This window comes from Toxorhynchites rutilus, chromosome 2 (assembly GCF_029784135.1).
Source record: "Toxorhynchites rutilus septentrionalis strain SRP chromosome 2, ASM2978413v1, whole genome shotgun sequence".
Lineage (NCBI taxonomy): Eukaryota > Metazoa > Arthropoda > Insecta > Diptera > Culicidae > Toxorhynchites > Toxorhynchites rutilus.
In genome coordinates, this window is record NC_073745.1 from 101,431,857 (window position 1) to 101,451,545 (window position 19,689).

Below are 19,689 nucleotides of genomic sequence, written 5' to 3' on the forward strand. Positions count from 1 at the left end.
GTAAAATACCACAAAAACACACTCACGATTATGTATTTCAGAACCATAAATTTCGGTATTTTTAACCAACCAACGTTAAAAAAAAAGTTAAAGAAGGTGCTCATAATCGCTTTGACGAGGTCGCTTCATAGAACTTCCTAAAGGAAATAAGGCAGCTAGTATCCCGATCATGACTAGCAACTTCACACAGGCAGCGGTACCGAGCAGTCCTCATGAATGTTTAATGAAATGAGCGAGTACGATTGACGACAAATTGAATTACAAATTGACGCAATGCAAGAAAGAGTGCACTCATTCACTCGTAAGGTTATAAATGAGCCTATTTGCGATTCCCGTTTCACAGTGATTCCTACGATTTAGTGCGGAGTGAGTTTGATCTGTGTTTTGCTTCTGTCTGGGTCGATATTCTAATTCAAGTTTAAACCCCTACGCGATGAGTTCCGCTCCGCTGAAAACCATACCCGAAACATTTGCCGGTGCGGATGTGTTCATCACCGGTGGTTCTGGTTTCATGGGTAAAGTGTTGATCGAGAAACTGCTCAGATCATGCCCAGGAATCAACCAAGTGTTTGTGCTGATACGCCCCAAAAAGGGGAAGACTCCCGAGGAGCGAATTGATGAGTTGGTTCAAATTCCGGTAAGAGCTTATCATCGAACAATCAGAAAGTGTATTTTACGGTACTATGCGTCTTCGAATTTTCCAGCTATTCGATGTGCTGCGAAAGACGCGTCCAGAGGATTTACGGAAAATCATCCCAATCAGTGGAGACTGTTCCGTACTGAAGCTGGATCTTGACGAAACGAGTCTCAAACGGTTGGAGAATGTACAATTTGTTTTCCACGCTGCCGCCAGCGTGAGATTTGATGACCCCCTGGCGAAGGCCATCCTGCTGAATACGCGTGGAACACGAGAGGTTTGTCGGTGGGCTGAGACGTTGAAAAACCTGAAGGCCATCGTACATATTTCTACGACTTTCTGTAATCCGGAAATATTCGATGTCGAGGAACGGATATACCCGGCCAAAATGGATTGGCGAAAAGCGATTGAGATTGCTGAAAATGTAGACCCAGAAACGTTGGAGATATTGTCGCAAAAGTGAGTGTGACGGTTAGTTATTAGATGTGAAACCATCTTTGATATTTATAGTCTAGTAGAATTTCGTTAAACTTGATTTTTTATCTGAATATTTTTTCTACAAATGGTTTATTCACTGATTGCTGTTCTTGATGGTTTTTTTTTTTTAATTCGTTTATTTTTACAGGCTCAGTTACTTAAGTTTAAAGGAGCCGAATTCTTAAATATAATTTTAAAACTATATATATATAAACAATTTTCTTACATCTATGGTTAGTAAGGTGGAAAACCGATTACTCGCGGTGTACTCGAGTTTAGGAGGGTGACATATTTTTAGGAGAAGGATGGGATATAAGGAAATTGTAACAATGTTGATGAGCACTCAATTCTTAAATCTATTCGTATATCTATAGTTTATTTACATTTCAACTTATTCTACTATTTATAGCAAGGGGACGAATTACCCGCAAAGGAAGGAAAGGAGGGTATTAGGATGTAGGGACAATCACACACGAAGATCTATAGCTTTAAGGAAAACATATATATGGGACATGTAATCAAGGTCTAACCGAGCCAACACATCTCTCACCGGCACATTGGGCTGTCTTCCTCGGGCCCGAAGGGAGTTTTTTAAATTCGATCTGGCGACCAGATACACCTCGCACGACCAAACAATGTGCTCGATGTCGTGATAACCTTGGCCACAAACGCAGAGATTGCTGCTGGCAAGATTGAAACGGAAGAGTAGTGCATCTAACGAACAGTGATTGGACATGAGTCGGGAGAAGGTGCGAATAAAGTCCCGACTCAAGTCTAGACTTTTGAACCACGGTTTGAGGCTAACCTTAGGGATAATCGAGTGAAACCACCGGCCCAATTCATCTTCATTCCACTTGCGTTGCCAGTTAGCGATGGTATTTTTGCGGACTAAAGAATAAAATTCATTGGAGGCGATTTGACGCTGATAAATATCGCCTTCAATTGCACCTACCTTTGCTAATGAGTCAGCCCTCTCATTACCCGGAATGGAGCAATGTGAAGGGACCCAGATAAAGGTAATGACATAACAGCGTCTGGATAAAGCACTCAAAATTTCTCGTATTCTCTCAAGGAAGTACGGTGAGTGCTTTTCCGGCCTCACTGAACGGATAGCTTCGACAGAGCTAAGACTATCCGTTACAATGTAATAGTGTTCAACAGGTCGTGAGGCGACGCTGTCCAGCGCCCAATGAATTGCTGCCAATTCAGCAATATACACTGAGCAAGGATTCTGAAGACTGTGTGAGGTGCTAAAAAATTCGTTGAACACTCCAAATCCTGTGGACTCGTTTATAGTGGACCCATCAGTAAAGTACATATTATCGCAATTGATACCCCCATACTTTTCATCGAAGATCGTTGGAGCGATCCTCGATCGTTGGTAATCTGAATATCCATGGATATCTTGCTTCATGGACAGATCAAAATGCACAGAGGAATTGATGTAGTCAGGGAAACAAACACGGTTGGGAATATACGAAGAAGGATCAACCTGCATGGAGATGAATTCATGATATGAACTCATGAACCCGGAGTGAAAATTTAGCTCGATCAGCTGCTCAAAATTTCCGATCACCAATGGGTTCATGACCTTACACCGGATGAAGAACCGAAGAGATAATAAATTGAAGCGATCTTTTAGTGGGAGTAGGCCTGCCAAAACCTCGAGACTCATGGTATGCGTTGAGGGCATACATCCCAACGCGATACGGAGACAAAGATACTGAATTCGCTCGAGTTTAATGAGGTGTGTTTTGGCAGCTGATTGAAAACAGAAACTGCCATACTCCATCACTGAGAGAATAGTTGTTCGATACAACATTATAAGATCTTCTGGGTGGGCTCCCCACCAGGTGCCGGTAATTGTACGGAGAAAGTTTATTCTTTGTTAGCATTTTTTACTCAGATACCTAATATGGGCCCCCCAAGTACATTTGGAGTCGAACCAGACCCCAAGATACTTGAATGACATAGCATGAGTGATCGGTTTACCCAAAAGTTGAAGCTTTGGTTTTGCTGGTCTATGCTTCCTAGAAAAAACCACCATCTCTGTTTTCTCCGTGGAGAATTCGATCCCTAGCCCAATGGCCCAGGTTGAAAAATTGTTCAAAGTATCTTGTAAGGGTCCTTGCAGGTCGGATTCGTTTGGTCCTACGACAGACACCACTCCATCATCTGCAAGTTGTCTTAGGCTGCAATTTTGTGTAAGGCAATTGTCGATGTCGCTTACGTAGAAGTTGTACAAAAGGGGGCTTAAACATGAGCCCTGGGGGAGGCCCATGTAAGAGACCCGACTTACTGCCGAATCTCCGTGAGAAAAGTTCAAATGTTTCTCACAAAGCAAGTTATATAACATATTATTCAATAGAGGCGGCAGACCCCGAGAGTGTAATTTGTCCGACAAAACCTCTATTGAAACAGAATCGAAGGCCCCCTTTATGTCCAAGAATACTGAAGCCATTTGTTTTTTTTCGGCGCAAGCCATTTGAATTTCTGAAGAAAGCAACGCAAGACAATCATTCGTCCCCTTGCCCCTGCGGAACCCATATTGTGTATCTGAGAGTAGGCCATTCGTTTCAACCCATCGATCAAGGCGAAACAAGATCATTTTCTCCAACAATTTCCGTATACAAGACAGCATTGCTATTGGGCGGTACGAATTGAAGTCGGACGCGGGTTTTCCGGGTTTTTGAATAGCTATAACTCGTACTTGTCTCCAATCATCTGGAACAATATTATTCTCCAGAAACCGATTGAATAAATTCAACAAGCGATGTTTCGCCACATCAGGGAGGTTTTTCAGCAAGTTGAACTTAATTCTATCCGATCCCGGAGCAGAATTGTTACATGAGAGCAGAGCAAGAGAGAATTCTACCATCGAAAACTCGGAATCAAGATCGCACCTACCTTGTGGTATATCTCGAACAATGTTTTGCACAGGAGCGGAATCAGGACAAACCTTCCGTGCAAAATTAAAAATCCATCGATGTGAATATTCTTCGCTTTCATTCGTTCAAGAGCGATTTCTCATGTTTCGAGCCACTTTCCATAATTTTTTCATTGACGTTTCTCGTGACAAACCTCCCACGAAATTTCGCCAATAAGCACGTTTTTTCCCTTTGATCAAGTTTTTAAATTGATTTTCAAGGTCCAAATACGTCTGAAAATTTTCAGGGGTTCCACGTTTCCGAAAAGCTTTAAATGCATTCGATTTTTCTACATAAAGCTTGGAACATTGGCTATCCCACCATAGATTGGGAGGCCTTCGGGAAATGATGGAACCTGGGATGGGTTTCGTTTGAGCGCGAACCGCGCTGTCATAGATCAAACGAGAAAGGAAGTTATACTCCTCCAATGGAGGTAAACCATCTCTGGAATTGATGGCTAGAGCAATCGCGTCCGCATATTTTTTCCAGTCAATGTGTCTTGTGAGGTCATATGCCATGTTTATAGATTCAGAAGAATTCAACCCAATGGTGATGGAAATTTTGATTGGCAAGTGATCACTACCGTTGGGGTTCTGGATTACATTCCACTTGCAATCTAACGATAGTGAATTCGAGCAAAGCGAGAGGTCAAGAGCACTTGGATTAGCAGGAGGTTTAGGTACACGTGTTTCCCCAGTGTTCAAAACGGTCATATTGAAGCTGTTACAAAGGTCATATATCAACAATGAACGATTGTCGTCGTACTGTTCCCCCCAGGCAGTTCCGTGAGAGTTGAAGTCTCCCAAGATCAATCGTGGCTCAGGAAGGAGTGAGCACATGTCATCAAGTTGTTTGCGGCTAACCGCAGCTCTCGGAGGCCAATACATGCTGACAATACAGAGGTCTTTGCCTCTGATGTTTGCATGACAAGCAACAGCTTCGATCCCTCCAATAGGTGGAAGGTCAATTCTAAAAAATGAGTGGCACTTATTGATCCCCAAAAGCACCCCTCCGTATCTATCATCACGGTCCAAGCGTATAATATTAAAATCGTAGAAAGAGATATCATCTCGCGAAGAAAGCCAAGTTTCGGACAGAGCAAAAACATCACAATTGTAGTTATGAATTAAAATTTTGAATGTATCCAATTTAGGGGTAAGACTACGACAATTCCACTGTAAAACAGTGATATCTCCGACCTCTCTATTTGAATTAGACATCAAGAGAGATAATCATTGCAAGGAGGGGCCATGTATGCATCAATTGTTGCAAAATTGTCTTTAATACTGGAAGCATTGAGATGACAAGGGTTCTGATGGAGTCAGAAACATTAAAACACTTGAAGATTTGGTCCAAAAGGTCAGACAACTTTATAAATCCCGATTGGGAAGTTGAACTGGACGGAATAACAGGGACAGTTGGGGTTTTTGATGTCCCCTCGAGTGCTGGGCCATTCGAAGGTGAATTATTCCCACGGAAACCAGGAGGAACCTGATTTTGCTTGTCCGCTGCACTCGATTTTTTAGGCATGCTAACAGGGGGTATCACCGGAGGGGCTTGTCCTTGAACTTTGGGAGTGGTCACATTTTTGCGCCGGGGATTCCCTTGGAAAATGAACGGTGTGCCCCCGTTAGCTGTGTCCGCTTCTATTTCGTCAACGGGCAACGTGGCGAAGACATTTTGTGTGTTGATTGGTTGTTGTTGTTGGGCCAGTGGAGAAGCGCCCTTTAAAATATCCGCAAAAGTGCGTTTCGAGCGTTCCTTCAAAGAGCGCTTCTGTTACTCCCAGCGACTCTTGTAATTTTCACAAACTGAGAGCTCGTGTGGGGATCCCCCGCAATATGGACATTTATGCTCAGTCGCACTGCAGGATTTCCCCTCATGTTGCTCTCCGCAAGTGGCACAGCGCTCCTTGTTGGCACAATAATCCGAAGTGTGACCAACTGACTTGCATTTGTTGCAAGTCATGGGCTTTGGCACGAAGAGTCGCACAGGTAGTCTCAATTTGTCCACCATAACGTAGTCAGGGAGGGCGGCACCAGCAAAGGTGACTCGAAACGAGTCGGACGGTGTAAATTTAGTTTGGTCCCCATCATGGGAAAGTTTCCCGAGTTGGCGACAGTCCAAGATTTTCACTTCCATTGAGGGGAGCTTCTTGAACTTGCCTTTTCCTTCTGCTTTTATTTGTTCGCTCGTCAGACCCGTTTCAGTTATCACCCCCTCAATTTCTACGTTATGGGAGGGTATAAATGTTCGATATTCGAGAGTGAAATGTTGATCAGCAACAATCTCGTTTGCGTGTTTCCGTTCATTCACGACAACTCGCAATTTGTTCGGTCTAACCCTGCGAATTTCAGATACAGAAGTGTATCTGGCCAGATCTTTCATGATCTGAATCACGTTAAGGTTTTTTCCTTTCGGTTTTGGCCGGAGGAAAACAACCCAAGGGCCAGTTCCAGGTGCATCTTCTGGATAAACTCTGACACGTGGAGCGGAGACAACAGATGGGGAAGACGAGGACGAGGACGAGGACGAGGATGAGGATGAGGACGAGGACGAGGATTGGGTTGGATCGGAAGCATCAGAAGGGGGAAGCGAAATCGATGATGGGAGAGGGGGAGTGGAAGTAACAGTGGGTTGAGAAGGGAGGCTTGCAATTTTCTTAGAGGGGGGCTTGGTAGGATGAGCGGATTCGTCCCCAGAAGAATTATCTTCCTTATGAGGGACTCGTTTATGTTTTTTCCCAGATCTTATATGAGATTCATTATCGGAGATCTCCATCTCTGGAGATCCTCCACTATTCTCCATTTTACAAAAATTTCTGTCTTATTTCTAAATTATTATTGATTTTAACAATAATCTTAAAAAAAAATAGCAAAAAAAAAATTATGATAATAATATCAAACAATGAACAAATGAATTGAATAATAATATTAATAATAAATATGTGTACCTTAATATATAAGTTGTTCCAATAATGCGCTCTACTGCCCTAATCAGGGAGAGACAGAGGCTACGCGCTACGGAGACAACACAATAGCGCAAGAATAGCTTACGCAGCCACGTGATGATGAATCCCGTTTGCGACAGTCACGCGATGGCGATCCCGTTATGCCGAATCAGTTCAACAGCCGCAATCCGGCTCGCTGCAAGAGCGCTGCTTCCTTTGTTCCTTTCGTCCACTTCACAAAAGGTCAGGTCGAAAGCGGACAGCAATGACCTTCACTCGTACCAATAGCACAATAGCAAAAGTGGCAACGCACAATACCGACACTGAACTTTACTCGTCAAGAGTTGGATAGCGAATGAGCCGTTATGTTCTTGATGGTCTTTTCTCACGAATTACACTACTTGTCTCTCAGCCCTTACTTGATTTCTGACAATTTCAGTTGGGAGTTTGAATATTGAAATGCACATTTTATCTAAGAACTTCTTGAATGTTTCCTTAAATTCCTAAAAATTTGTTCCCGCTGTTCGGGCAATGGTTGGTTATCTGAAACAAAACAAAATCGAACAGATTCTGAACCAGTAAAGATGTCGCTATCGCATGGACCTCGAACAAGTCAAAAACATGTTTTTTGACAAAATGGCGGCCGTTCGAAAAATACAATGCGGGTTTTTTTAATAATTCGTTAATTTTTGCAGGCTCATTTACATAAGTTTAAGGGAGCCGAATTCTTAAATATAATTTTAAACCAGATATCTATAAACAATTTTCTTACATCTGTGGTTAGTAAGGAGGAAAACCGGTTACTCGCGGTGTACTCGAGTTTAGAAGGGTGACATATTTTTTAGGAGAAGGATGGGATATAAGGAAATTGTAACAATGTTGACGAACACTCAATTCTCAAATCTATTCGTATATCTATTGTGTATTTACATTTCAACTTATTCTACTGTTTATAGCAACGGAACGAATTACTCGCAAGGGAAGAAAAGAGGGGTATAATATATAAGCACAATTACACACGAAGATCGATAGCTTTAAGGAAAACATGTGTATATGGGACATGTAATCAAGATCTAACCGAGCCATTATATCTCTCACCGGCACATTGGACTGTCTTCCTCGGGCCCGAAGGAAGTTTTCTAAAGTCGTTCTGGCAACAAGATACACCTCGCACAACCAAACAACATGCTCGATGTCATGATAACCCTGACCACAAACGATTGTTGCTGGCCATATTGAAACGAAAGAGTAGCGCATCTAATGAACAGTGATTGGACATGAGTCGGGAGAAGGTGCGAATAAAGTCCCGACTCAAGTCCAGATTTTTGAACCACGGTTTGAGGCTAACCTTAGGGATATTTGAGTGAAACCACCGGCACAATTCATCTTCGTTCCATTTGCGTTGCCAGTAAGCGATGGTATTTTTACGGACTAAAGAATAAAATTCATTGAAGGCGATTTGACGATGATAAATGTCGCCTTCAATCGCAATCACCTTTGCTAATGAGTCAGCCCTCTCATTACCCGGAATTGAGCAATGAGAAGGGACCCAGACAAAGGTGATGACATAACAGCGTCTGGTTAAAGCGCTCAAAATTTCTCGTATTCTCTCAAGGAAAGTACGGCGAGTGCTTTTCCGGCCTCACTGAACGGATAGCTTCGACAGAGCTAAGACTATCCGTTACGATGTAATAGTGTTCAACGGGTCGTCCAGCGCCCAGTGTATTGCTGCCAATTCAGCAATATACACTGAGCAAGGATACTGAAGACTGTGGGAGGTGCTAAAAAATTCGTTGAACACTCCAAATCCTGTGGATTCGTTTATAGAGGATCATCAGTAAAGTACATATTATCACAATTGATACGCCCATACTTTGCATCGAAGATCGTTGGAGCGATCCTCGATCGTTGATAATCTGAAAATCCATGGATATCTTGCTTCATGGACAGATCAAAATGCCCAGAGGAATTGATGTAGTCAGGAAAACAAACACGGCTGGGAATATACGAAGAAGGAGTAACCTGCATGGAGATGAATTCATGATATGAGCTCATGAAGCCGGAATGAAAATTTAGCTGGATCAACTGCTCAAAATTTCCGATCACCTCACACCGGATGAGGAACCGAAGAGATAGTAAATTGAAGCGATCTTTTAGTGGCAGGCATACGCCAAAACCTCGAGACTCAGAACGCGAAAGAACGAGAAAAACGCGTTTAGAGTTCATTGTATTAACCGTACCAGGTTAGATTTCGCATCACTAAAACGGCTCTAACTCGGTAAATAATAGGATTTTCGATAAGCCCTTTCTAGGGTATATTCAAGAATGCCTAAACTACAGAAATATGAAGGAAAAAAATTGATTTTTTTTCAAATTTCTATACTAGAACACTGCTCTAATATCGATTAGAGTGGCCCTATGCACGGAGAAAAAATCTGAATATTTTTTTTCCTCAAATTTGACTTTAAATAATTCATATAACCACAAATTTAAACCCCCATACTCTATCGTGATTTAAATGTTTTTGTATAAACAATATTCAAATAAGTTAACCGTCGTTCGTTTTTCCAACAGAGCGAATTTATTTATGTTGTTAAATGACAGCTGGTGTTATACCCCCTACATCGAACTTTCATCCACACATTCACAGGTAATCTCATTTCGTCTGAAGCCAGGTATATCGCCGGCGAGCTGGAAGTATTCTTTGGATGAACACAACCAATTATTAAAAAAACTTCAAATCACACTTGCTCTGTTAAAAAATGGCAATAACACTATTGTCATTAATCCTGATAAAACACCTGCCGGAGAGCACGTGTATAAATTCAATGCGCAAGCGTTGCTAGAACCATTGTGATTCGAAGAAAAAACGTTGCTAGAATCATTGTGATTCGAAGAAAAAACAATAATCTGGAATTCATCGTTGATACACATCGTTCATACGACTCTCTCCATGTTCTTCTTCAAGAGCACTAACGTTCCCAACGTTCGCCTTATCATCGTATTGTATCATTTTTAGTAGTACTTGGTTGCGATTTCTATGCCAAGCAATACATTTTGAATGTATTCTATGGGACCAGCTCAGGAACATGTGTGACTACAATGCAAGTCTCCGTAATCCGTTCGATTCAAGTCCAATCGAGTTGTGCAAATGTTGCAACCTTGCCATACAATTCGACATAGCCGTCATTGAATTCCGTGTTTCATTTATGTGAACCAAAAATCGTTATAGATTTCGGGTGACTTTTACAACTAAAAAATTTAAATGATAAATCAGGTCTACATATCAAATGTATTCTATGTAAAAAAGTAAGACATTCTCTGGAAGTGGGGAAAAATCTTGAACGAAAATTATGTCTGGTGATGATTTTATATTATAGATAAAGTTTTGGTGGAAATGCAAGGAGATTAATAGAGAAAAAGGGGTCAGGACAGTATTTTCTATGTATTCAAACGACATCGAGTAATCATTTTCATTTAATAATTGTTAAAATCAAATTGAATTTGTTTCAGGGTCTGCCAATCTGGTAGAGATTAAATTGCTCCACAAATACGGATGAATCACTTTGACGTTTATTTTGCGACAAGGCAAGGTTACCACATTTACATAGAACGATTGAATTTGAGACGAACGGATTTAAGAATGCAAAAGATGATTTTAATCGGATCGTGAAATCGAGTTTCAAACCAATCTGATCATGGGATATGAGTGACTGTTCGATTCTGTTACCACAAACATGGTCCATGCATGGATCTGAAACTTTTATCGTCTTGCATGGCGATAAATTTTTAACCTGAATTTCCATTTCCACTTTCGAACAAGGATCAATTTCGTTAGCGCAAACATCAAATGAGTTAACAACGCTTGTCACGATGTAATTGTAGAACATATGGGAATTCAATTTTCCGAATTTTCCCATTGCATTCAGAGTTTTTCCAAAGTTTCCTTAAAGGGAGGGGAGGAGTGTCGAACCACGATTTCATGCCCCCTAAAACCTTCACATGCCAAATTTGGTTACGTTTGCTCGATTAGTTCCCTTAGAGAGGGGGATGAGTGTCGAGCCACCATAGAAACATTTAGTGCCCTCTAAAACCTACACATGCCAAATTTGGCCGAATTTTCTTGATTAGTTCTCGAGTTATGCAGAAATTTGTGTTTCATTTGTATGGCAGCCTTCCTTAGAGCGGGGGTATGGGTCTCGAGTCACCATAGAGATATTTATTTCCCCCCGAAACCTTCACATGGCAAAGTTGGTTCTATTCCAAATTAGTGTTTCATTTGCATGAAATTTAGAAATGCAGAAGTCGATCTAGTTCGTATTGCAGAATGTAAGTCGATCTCGTTAGGATTACAGAATGCAACATCGTGCTCTTTCAAATCCGTTCGGGTCGGGTCGGAAAATTTACTGGACGTCAATCCAAACTTGGTCATCGTTGGCACAGGTTCACTGTATTTCCATTACGCTAAAATTGCTCTGGATTGTTTGTTACAATATTATAGGCGCCTGACTTACGTTTTGTAATACATATGTAGAAATGAGACCTGAGACCAACAATAACCAGAGCTATGCTGTGCTGATTAGGAAATTTCATTTATCTACATATAAAGGGTGTGTCACATCAAATTGCATCACGGAAAAACGCTGTAGAAATTTAATTTTTAGGAATTATATCTTCAGCTTTCGCTTATAATCAGATAAGAGTGTATAGATCACGTTGGCCATGCTTTACTGTCAATTTTTCGTAAATTTGGAAAAATGTCGTCGAACGAAAAAGAGCGTCGTGAATTAATTCTGTGCACTCATTTCGATAATCCGGAGTTGTCACATCGGGACATCGGTAAGATGCTGGGAATCGTCCAATCCACGGTCAGCAGAGTACTAAAACGATACTTCGAGAACCTAACCATCGACCGGAATGTGAAGAACGGCAAAAATGGATGCTCCGTCAGTGAAAAAGATCACAAGCGCGTAGTTAAGCACTTTAGACGTGATCCGAGAAGTTCGGTCCGGGATGTCGCCAATAAGCTGAATTTGTCAAGTTCATTCGTTCAGCGGACCAAGCAACGGGAGGGCCTGCGTACATATAAGGTTCAGAAGGCTCCTAACCGCGACGAAAGGCAAAACATGGTGGGGAAGACGCGAGCCCGGAAGCTGTACACCGAAATGCTGACGAAGCCGCATTGCCTGGTAATGGACGACGAAACCTACGTCAAAGCGGACTTTCGTCAGCTGCCGGGCCTGTTGTTCTTCTCCGCAGAGGACAAATTCAGCGTTCTGGAGGAGATTCGCAAGCAGAAACTATCCAAGTTTTCCAAAAAGTACATGGTGTAGCAAGCGATCTGCTCTTGCGAAAAGCGGAGCGCCCCCTTCTTGATGACCGGCACGGTAAACGGGCAGGTTTACCTTAAGGAGTGCCTACAGAAGCGCTTACTACCACTATTGAAGCAGCACGAGGGCCCGACCATCTTCTGGCCGGATCTCGCTTCGTGCCATTATTCAAAGGACGTGTTGGAGTGGTACGAAGCCAACGGGGTCACCTTCGTGCCAAAGGAAATGAACCCGCCCAACACGCCGGAGCTTCGCCCAATAGAGAAATATTGGGCGATTATGAAGCAGGCCCTCCGGAAGAACCCAAAAGTTGTCAAATCGGAGGCGGACTTTAAGAGAAAATGGATTTCTGTTAAAAAAAACTACAACCTGACGTTGTACAGAACCTTATGGACGGGATAAAGAGGAAGGTGCGAGCATACGGGCTTGGGCTCGAAGTATGAATAAAAAGAAAATGCCAAAAGTTGTTTAATAGTTTTTATTTTACTGTCTAAAATTTTTAAAAGGATCGGTCTACTGGGCGAATTTCTACAGCGTTTTTTCCGTGATGCAATTTGATGTGATACACCCTTTAGCTACTTTGCATCTATCTACATGAAACTACTTTCTATTATCGTCTTCTAAATAGGCCTCTTCTGAAACAATACACTTCTCCGACGATGAATCCAGTCATCGAAATACAAAATTTCATGCAATACCTTTGACCAATAGAATTCTTCTTATCAAAGATCGCTGAACAAAAAAATAAACTTGATCTTAATGACGTTGTATACCAACTAAATGACAGATCACGCTCAAAAATGACGTCTAGACCTCTGACAGTGGTACCAACCTGAAACAAAATGAAAAATGTTCAACTTATATATTTACTTATAATTGCTGCGCTCCACGATGGGAGAATAGTGCATTCGTTAGAAGCTTCCATCCTGGACGTAGCTCTCACCTTGGCCCGTGTTCAGGCCAAATTTGGGTCGATACCTTTCAACTCGTGTGTGAGGCTCCGTCGCCAGGAACCTCTGGGTCTGCCTCTGCTGCGATGTCCTCTTCTTGTCTGCAGATTTCAGTACCTCTCTTCCGTAATGTGTGGCCAACCTACGGCCACTTTCACTCCTGGATCTCTGTTAATACTGGCGTCTGATGACTACGACGATGGCACTCGGTGTTCTCCGAAGCTCGGCCAACGGACTTCACTCAGCCCCAGGAACTCGAGTTTCGTGCGCCCCGCATTGCTAGCCAGTTTGGCCAGCTTACCCAGTTGAACCAGTGAAATACCAGTTGATTTCGGGTACAGCTGATTATTAGCCCAAAGACCCTATCGCGACAGGTTAGCCATCTTAGCTCTAGCTTCAAGGGAAAAGCATTTCGTATTCAGCCGCTGAATGTCAGACAGGCTGTTTGAGTCGTACCCTAATGGTGAACAGACACTCGGAGTTCATCTAGCGCCACCCAGCCTGTACCGTTGGGAGGCGAACTACCCTAAAAGCCAAAAAGTGTTCTACGGGAATGTAGCTACAAAATATACAATATTTCTTTAATGTCAGGATCCTAGCAAAGTAAAACTGTTGGTCCCACACAACCAGTAGTTCTTGGATTATACTTGATAGCTGCTTTAAATATTTTCTCGGATCATCAACTCTTAAATAATCTTCATTGGCTGTTGTTTGCTGGAAATTAAATAAGGCAATTCTTATGGCGACATCATCAACAATGGGGATCGATCGTGAGTTCAAAACTCAGGGCCCTCATTGACCATCTTTGTGTTGTTACAGAATAGCTACGTCCACGCAACAATCATCAGCGATGGAGATCGATCCACGGTCGATATAAGATCGATTCATCCATACAACTGCTCTGCTCTGCAAGACACATCGGGCTACTGTTCTATAAATAACTCAACAATGATCAATCAACTGTCTCCGCTGTCCGGTGGTCCAACTGGATAATGAAAGAACAGAAAGAATACCCTTACGCCTAAATGGCAACTGTGTGAATGTACCATATGTAATGGTATAGAAGGAATACTGGCGAATGGCAACTGTGTAATGTGCTAATTATAGATATGATAACCATGTGACATGTACACGATTAAAATTCGGCTCGGTTACAGCTAAAATGCTAATGAGCCTTAAATAAAAAAATGGGATAAAAAAAATAAAAAAAAATCATCAACAATCTTTCTAACGATAATTCTAAGACTGCCATTATAATTCTCTTTACTTCTTCTACGATATTGGCGTTCAGCTCTTCGAAAATATGAACCCAAAATCAAATTCTATCAATTTTAAGCAAAAGCTGTATCTATATATATATATATATATATATATATATATATAATGTCTGTCTATATATATATATATATATAATGAATGTCTGTCTGTTTGTCTGTCTGTCTGATTCTTATGGACTCGGAAACTACTGAACCGATCAACATGAAAATTGGTATGTAGGGGTTTTTCGGGCCGGGGAAGGTTCTCGTGATAGTTTGAGAACCCACCCCCTTTCTAAGGGGGGGCTGCCATACAAATGAAACACAAATTTTTGCATTACTCGAGAATTATTCAAGCAAATGAAACCAAATTAGGCATCTGAAGGTTTGAGGGTGCAATAAATGTTTCTATGGTGGTTAGACTCTCCGCCCCCCCTCTCTAAGGTGGGGCTGCCATACAAATGAAACACAAATTTCTGCATTACTCGAGAATTATTCAAGCAAATGAAACCAAATTAGGCATCTGAAGGTTTAAGGGTGCAATAAATGTTTCTATGGTAGTTAAACACTCCTCCCTTCTCTTTGTGAGGGGGGAGTACTGCTATACAAATGAAGCATACATTTCTGCATAATTCTAGAACTAATCAAGCAAACTGAACCACATTTGGCATGTGGAAGTTATAGGGAGCAAGAAACATTTCTAAGGAGGTTCAACACTCCTCCTACCTTTCTGAAGAGGGGAGGGGGGAGGTCTGCCATAGAAACGAAACAGTTTTGTTAGAAATACTAGCAATGTTATAGTAAAAGGTAAATTCAACGGGGTCAATCAGAAGATCAATCAATGAACAGTTCTGCGATTGGACCCATGAACTTGCTCATAGTAAGAAAACGTGGATGTTTGAAGGTATTGATAACAAAACACAAATTTTGGGCGGGACGAAGTTTGCCGGGTCAGCTAGTGTAAAATATATGAACTTTAATCATTGGATATACCATTCGATGCATGGTGTATATGCATAGTCCACGAATATTGAAAACCCTCGATACTCTCTATTGAACATCGCACATGTTGTTGAAACGATCATTACAGTAGGTTTTTTTCCATTCAATCGCAGGTTAACCGATTCCGCGCCAAATACCTACACCTTCACGAAAGGCCTAGCGGAACAAATCTGCCACGATTATCGCAGCACGCTGCCTCTAATTATTTTCCGGCCTTCGGTCGTAACCAACACTGAGGCGGAACCGATTCCCGGTTGGATCGACAATTTTAACGGCCCAATGGGCATGATGTTAGGTTGCGCGACCGGTGTACTCCGTACCGGTAATGTCAAATTGGAAAACCATATCAACTGCATTCCGGCCGATGTAGCCATCAAGGCCATTCTGGTTGCCGCCTGGAAGCGGGCCAACCACCCTGAGGATGGACTAGCGATTTATAATTGCGCCGCAGAACCTCACAAAACCGTAACGTATAAGTTCTTGATTACGGATGGGGAATTCGTTTGCTATCGCGCACCCACGCTGAAAATATTATGGGCTCCCGGAGGCTCTAGTACCGATTTTGTGTACCTGTACTATTTGATGTTCTTCCTGGCACAGTTGGTGCCAGCAGTTTTGATTGATCTGTTATTGAAGGCGCGCAACCGAAAACCATTGTAAGTTCATCCCGTGAAAAGCCAAAAACGGATCTGTACTTTGTGGACTATTCTTTTCAGTTTGACGAAGCTGCAAAGAAGAATTTTCCATGCGCAAACTTCTCTCAAGTACTTCAGTGACAACGAGTGGTTAATTCGAACAGACAATTTTCGCGCTCTTGCCCGTGAACTACACGATTCAGATCGGTGAGCCGTTGATCGTATTGACCACGAAGGGTTCCGTCTAGTATACATGTTGTTCGTACATTTCAGACAATGGTTCAATATCAATTATATGTGCGACGGGTTGGTATGGTACTATTTCACCTGCACTCTTGGTGGACGGCGCTATTTGTTCAAGGAATCGGATGACACGATCCCTGCCGCTATCAAGAAGTTAAGGCGATATATGATGATCGATCGAGTGATCAAACTCTCTGCTGTATTCGCTTTTTTGAAAATAATCTACAGTAAATATTTTGTCGACGATTCCTGATCTTATTTTATCAAGTTTTAATTTATTATTAAAGTACATTATGTATACAAAACAAATCATATTTTATTGTCAGGCATGAATCATTTTTTTCTGAAGCCCCAGCCCTATTAACGCGTCAGTTTCGTTCGCAATTCTACCCCCAGATTAACCGGTTTCGCTCCAAACACGTACACTTACACGAAAGCCCTGGCGGAACAGATTTGTAGCGACTACCATAAGACACTCCCAATTGTCGTCTATCGGCCATCGGTTGTGTCGTCTGCCGAGAAGGAACCACTTGTCGGATGGATCGATAATCTGAACGGACCGTTTGGTTTGTTACTAGGTTGCGCCACCGGAATCGTACGCACCACTAACCTTGACCTGAACCTATCAATGAACTGGATGCCAGTGGACGTCAGCATCAAGGGCGCCATTATAACAGCCTGGAAGCAGTCCCTAGTACCAAGCAGTGAGCTAATGGTTTACAATAACGCAGTTGAGCAGCACAAAACCATCACCCATAGATTTCTGATGGAAGCGGGCAGCTCCATTTGCCTTCGTGTGCCAATGTCTAAAACGTTGTGGTTCCCGGGAGTCAACGCTACGAAATGCAAGTACTGGTTCTACACACTTTTCTTTTGGTTGCAAATTGTACCATCTGTTCTCGTCGATCTGTTACTGAAATTAACGGGTAAACAACCAATGTAAGATGTGCCTTTTTTTTAACACTTTCCAAAAATGTTCTAGAATATAACATCTTTTCTCAGCCTGATGAAGCTTCAAAGGAAAATTTTCTATGCGCAAATCTCAATGGCATACTTTGGCAAAAATGATTGGGTTTTCAAAAACAACAATTACAGAAGTCTGGGACAGGATCTAGAGAAAGCGGATAAGTAAGTAACTCGAGAAGCTTCATTTATTTCAAATTTCTCGTCATGCACCATTCTAGGGATAACTTCGACATCAATTGCATGTGTGATGGTTTGTACCAATATGTATACAGAAGCACATTGGGCGGACGCCAATACATAATGAACGAACCGGACGACACACTTCCCTATGCGACGACGAGGGCCAGAAGACTTCAGGTGGCCAACACAATCCTTAAATACTTGTTCTATTTCTCGCTTTTGTATCTTATATATAAGCGTTTCTTGATTGTTGGCTGAAAAATTATCAATAATGGTTATATTTGTTGGACGTAGCAGACCATGGGTAATCCCATGCTGGCTCAAATGTGTAACTTCCCGGCTGTTCGCGAATCTATTTAATGTTCATCCCTATCCTAACCCCAATCCAAATCACTGCCTCCCGTTCTACATGCAATGTGTGGTGCACGACACATCTGCAACCAGTACAGTAACCCGAGCATAAGCATAAGCGCATACGAACTAAAGTGTAGATATAATGCAAATGAATCCCACCCATACTAAAGGGTGTGTCACATCAAATTGCATCACGGAAAAAACGCTGTAGAAATTCGCCCAGTAGACCGATCCTTTTGAAAATTTTAGACAGTAAAATAAAAACTATTAAACAACTTTTGGCATTTTCTTTTTATTCATACTTCGAGCCCAAGCCCGTATGCTCGCACCTTCCTCTTTACCCCGTCCATAAGGTTCTGTACAACGTCAGGTTGTAGTTTTTTTTAACGTAAATCCATTTTCTCTTGAAGTCTCCTCCGATTTGACAACTTTTGGGTTCTTCCGGAGTGCCTGCTTCATAATCGCCCAATATTTCTCTATTGGGCGAAGCTCCGGCGAGTTGGGCGGGTTCATTTCCTTTGGCACGAAGGTGACCCCGTTGGCTTCGTACCACTCCAACACGTCCTTTGAATAATGGCACGAAGCGAGATCCGGCCAGAAGATGGTCGGGCCCTCGTGCTGCTTCAATAGAGGTATTAAGCGCTTCTGTAGGCACTCCTTAAGGTAAACCTGCCCGTTTACCGTGCCGGTCATCACGAAGGGGGCGCTCCGCTTTCTGCAAGAGCAGATCGCTTGCCACACCATGTACTTTTTGGAAAACTTGGATAGTTTCTGCTTGCGAATCTCCTCCGGAACGCTTAATTTGTCCTCTGCGGAGAAGAACAACAGGCCCGGCAGCTGACGAAAGTCCGCTTTGACGTAGGTTTCGTCGTCCATTACCAGACAATGCGGCTTCGTCAGCATTTCGGTGTACAGCTTCCGGGCTCGCGTCTTCCCTACCATGTTTTGCCTTTCGTCGCGGTTAGGAGCCTTCTGAACCTTATATGTACGCAGGCCCTCCCGCTGCTTGGTCCGCTGGACGAATGAACTTGACAAATTCAGCTTATTGGCGACATCCCGGACCGAACTTCTCGGATCACGTCTAAAGTGCTTAACTACGCGCTTGTGATCTTTTTCACTGACGGAGCATCAATTGGTTAGGTTCTCGAAGTATCGATTTAGTACTCTGCTGACCGTGGATTGGATGATTCCCAGCATCTTACCGATGTCCCGATGTGACAACTCCGGATTCTCGAAATGAGTGCACAGGATTAATTCACGACGCTCTTTTTCGTTCGATGACATTTTTCCAAATTTACGAAAAATTGACAGTGAAACATGGCCAACGTGATCTATACACTCTTATCTGATTATAAGCGAAAGCTGAAGATATAATTCCTAAAAATTAAATTTCTACAGCGTTTTTTCCGTGATGCAATTTGATGTGACACACCCTTTATATCCATTTCAATTTTTCAATGTTTTACATCGCGTAAATAAATCCCGTAGTGTTTACAAGTTTTCAAAGTGTTTTTAATTTTCCGAATAAGCATCACATTCAATGGTCTTGCTCAAGACTAAAGAGCCAGATTATCCTGATTCCTGATTCATCGAGGCTTCCCCCAGTCGGAGGATCGGCTTATCCTGTCAATAATCAAAGCCACCATCTACTACAGCGGAATGGACAGCCCAGTTAACGAATCCTGCTCTCCAAACCGGGCTGACTTTTCAAACGTCAAAAAACACCGAGGGGAACGTCAATGATGCACTCAAAAATATTAATTGAAAAATATGGAAGGGCAA

At 42.3% G+C, this 19,689-nt stretch overlaps 1 protein-coding gene across 2 annotated transcripts; it reads left to right on the forward strand.

Annotated features, from left to right (window-relative positions):
- Nucleotides 1-340: 340 nt before the first annotated feature.
- Nucleotides 341-19,388, forward strand: LOC129770624 (putative fatty acyl-CoA reductase CG5065). 2 transcript variants are annotated; one of them, XM_055773577.1, is made up of 5 exons: nucleotides 341-637; nucleotides 705-1,096; nucleotides 16,804-17,346; nucleotides 17,410-17,535; nucleotides 17,592-19,388. In XM_055773577.1, exons 1-5 carry the CDS (start codon nucleotides 434-436, stop codon nucleotides 17,809-17,811), a joined length of 1,485 nt encoding a protein of 494 aa, XP_055629552.1. In that variant the 5' UTR covers nucleotides 341-433; the 3' UTR covers nucleotides 17,812-19,388. The 2 variants fall into 2 exon arrangements, with proteins under 2 accessions (XP_055629552.1, XP_055629553.1); XM_055773578.1 differs by lacking the exons at nucleotides 16,804-17,346; nucleotides 17,410-17,535; nucleotides 17,592-19,388 and adding exons at nucleotides 15,643-16,185; nucleotides 16,246-16,371; nucleotides 16,438-16,716 and having other exon boundaries at nucleotides 390-637.
- The last annotated feature ends 301 nt before the right edge of the window (nucleotides 19,389-19,689 follow it).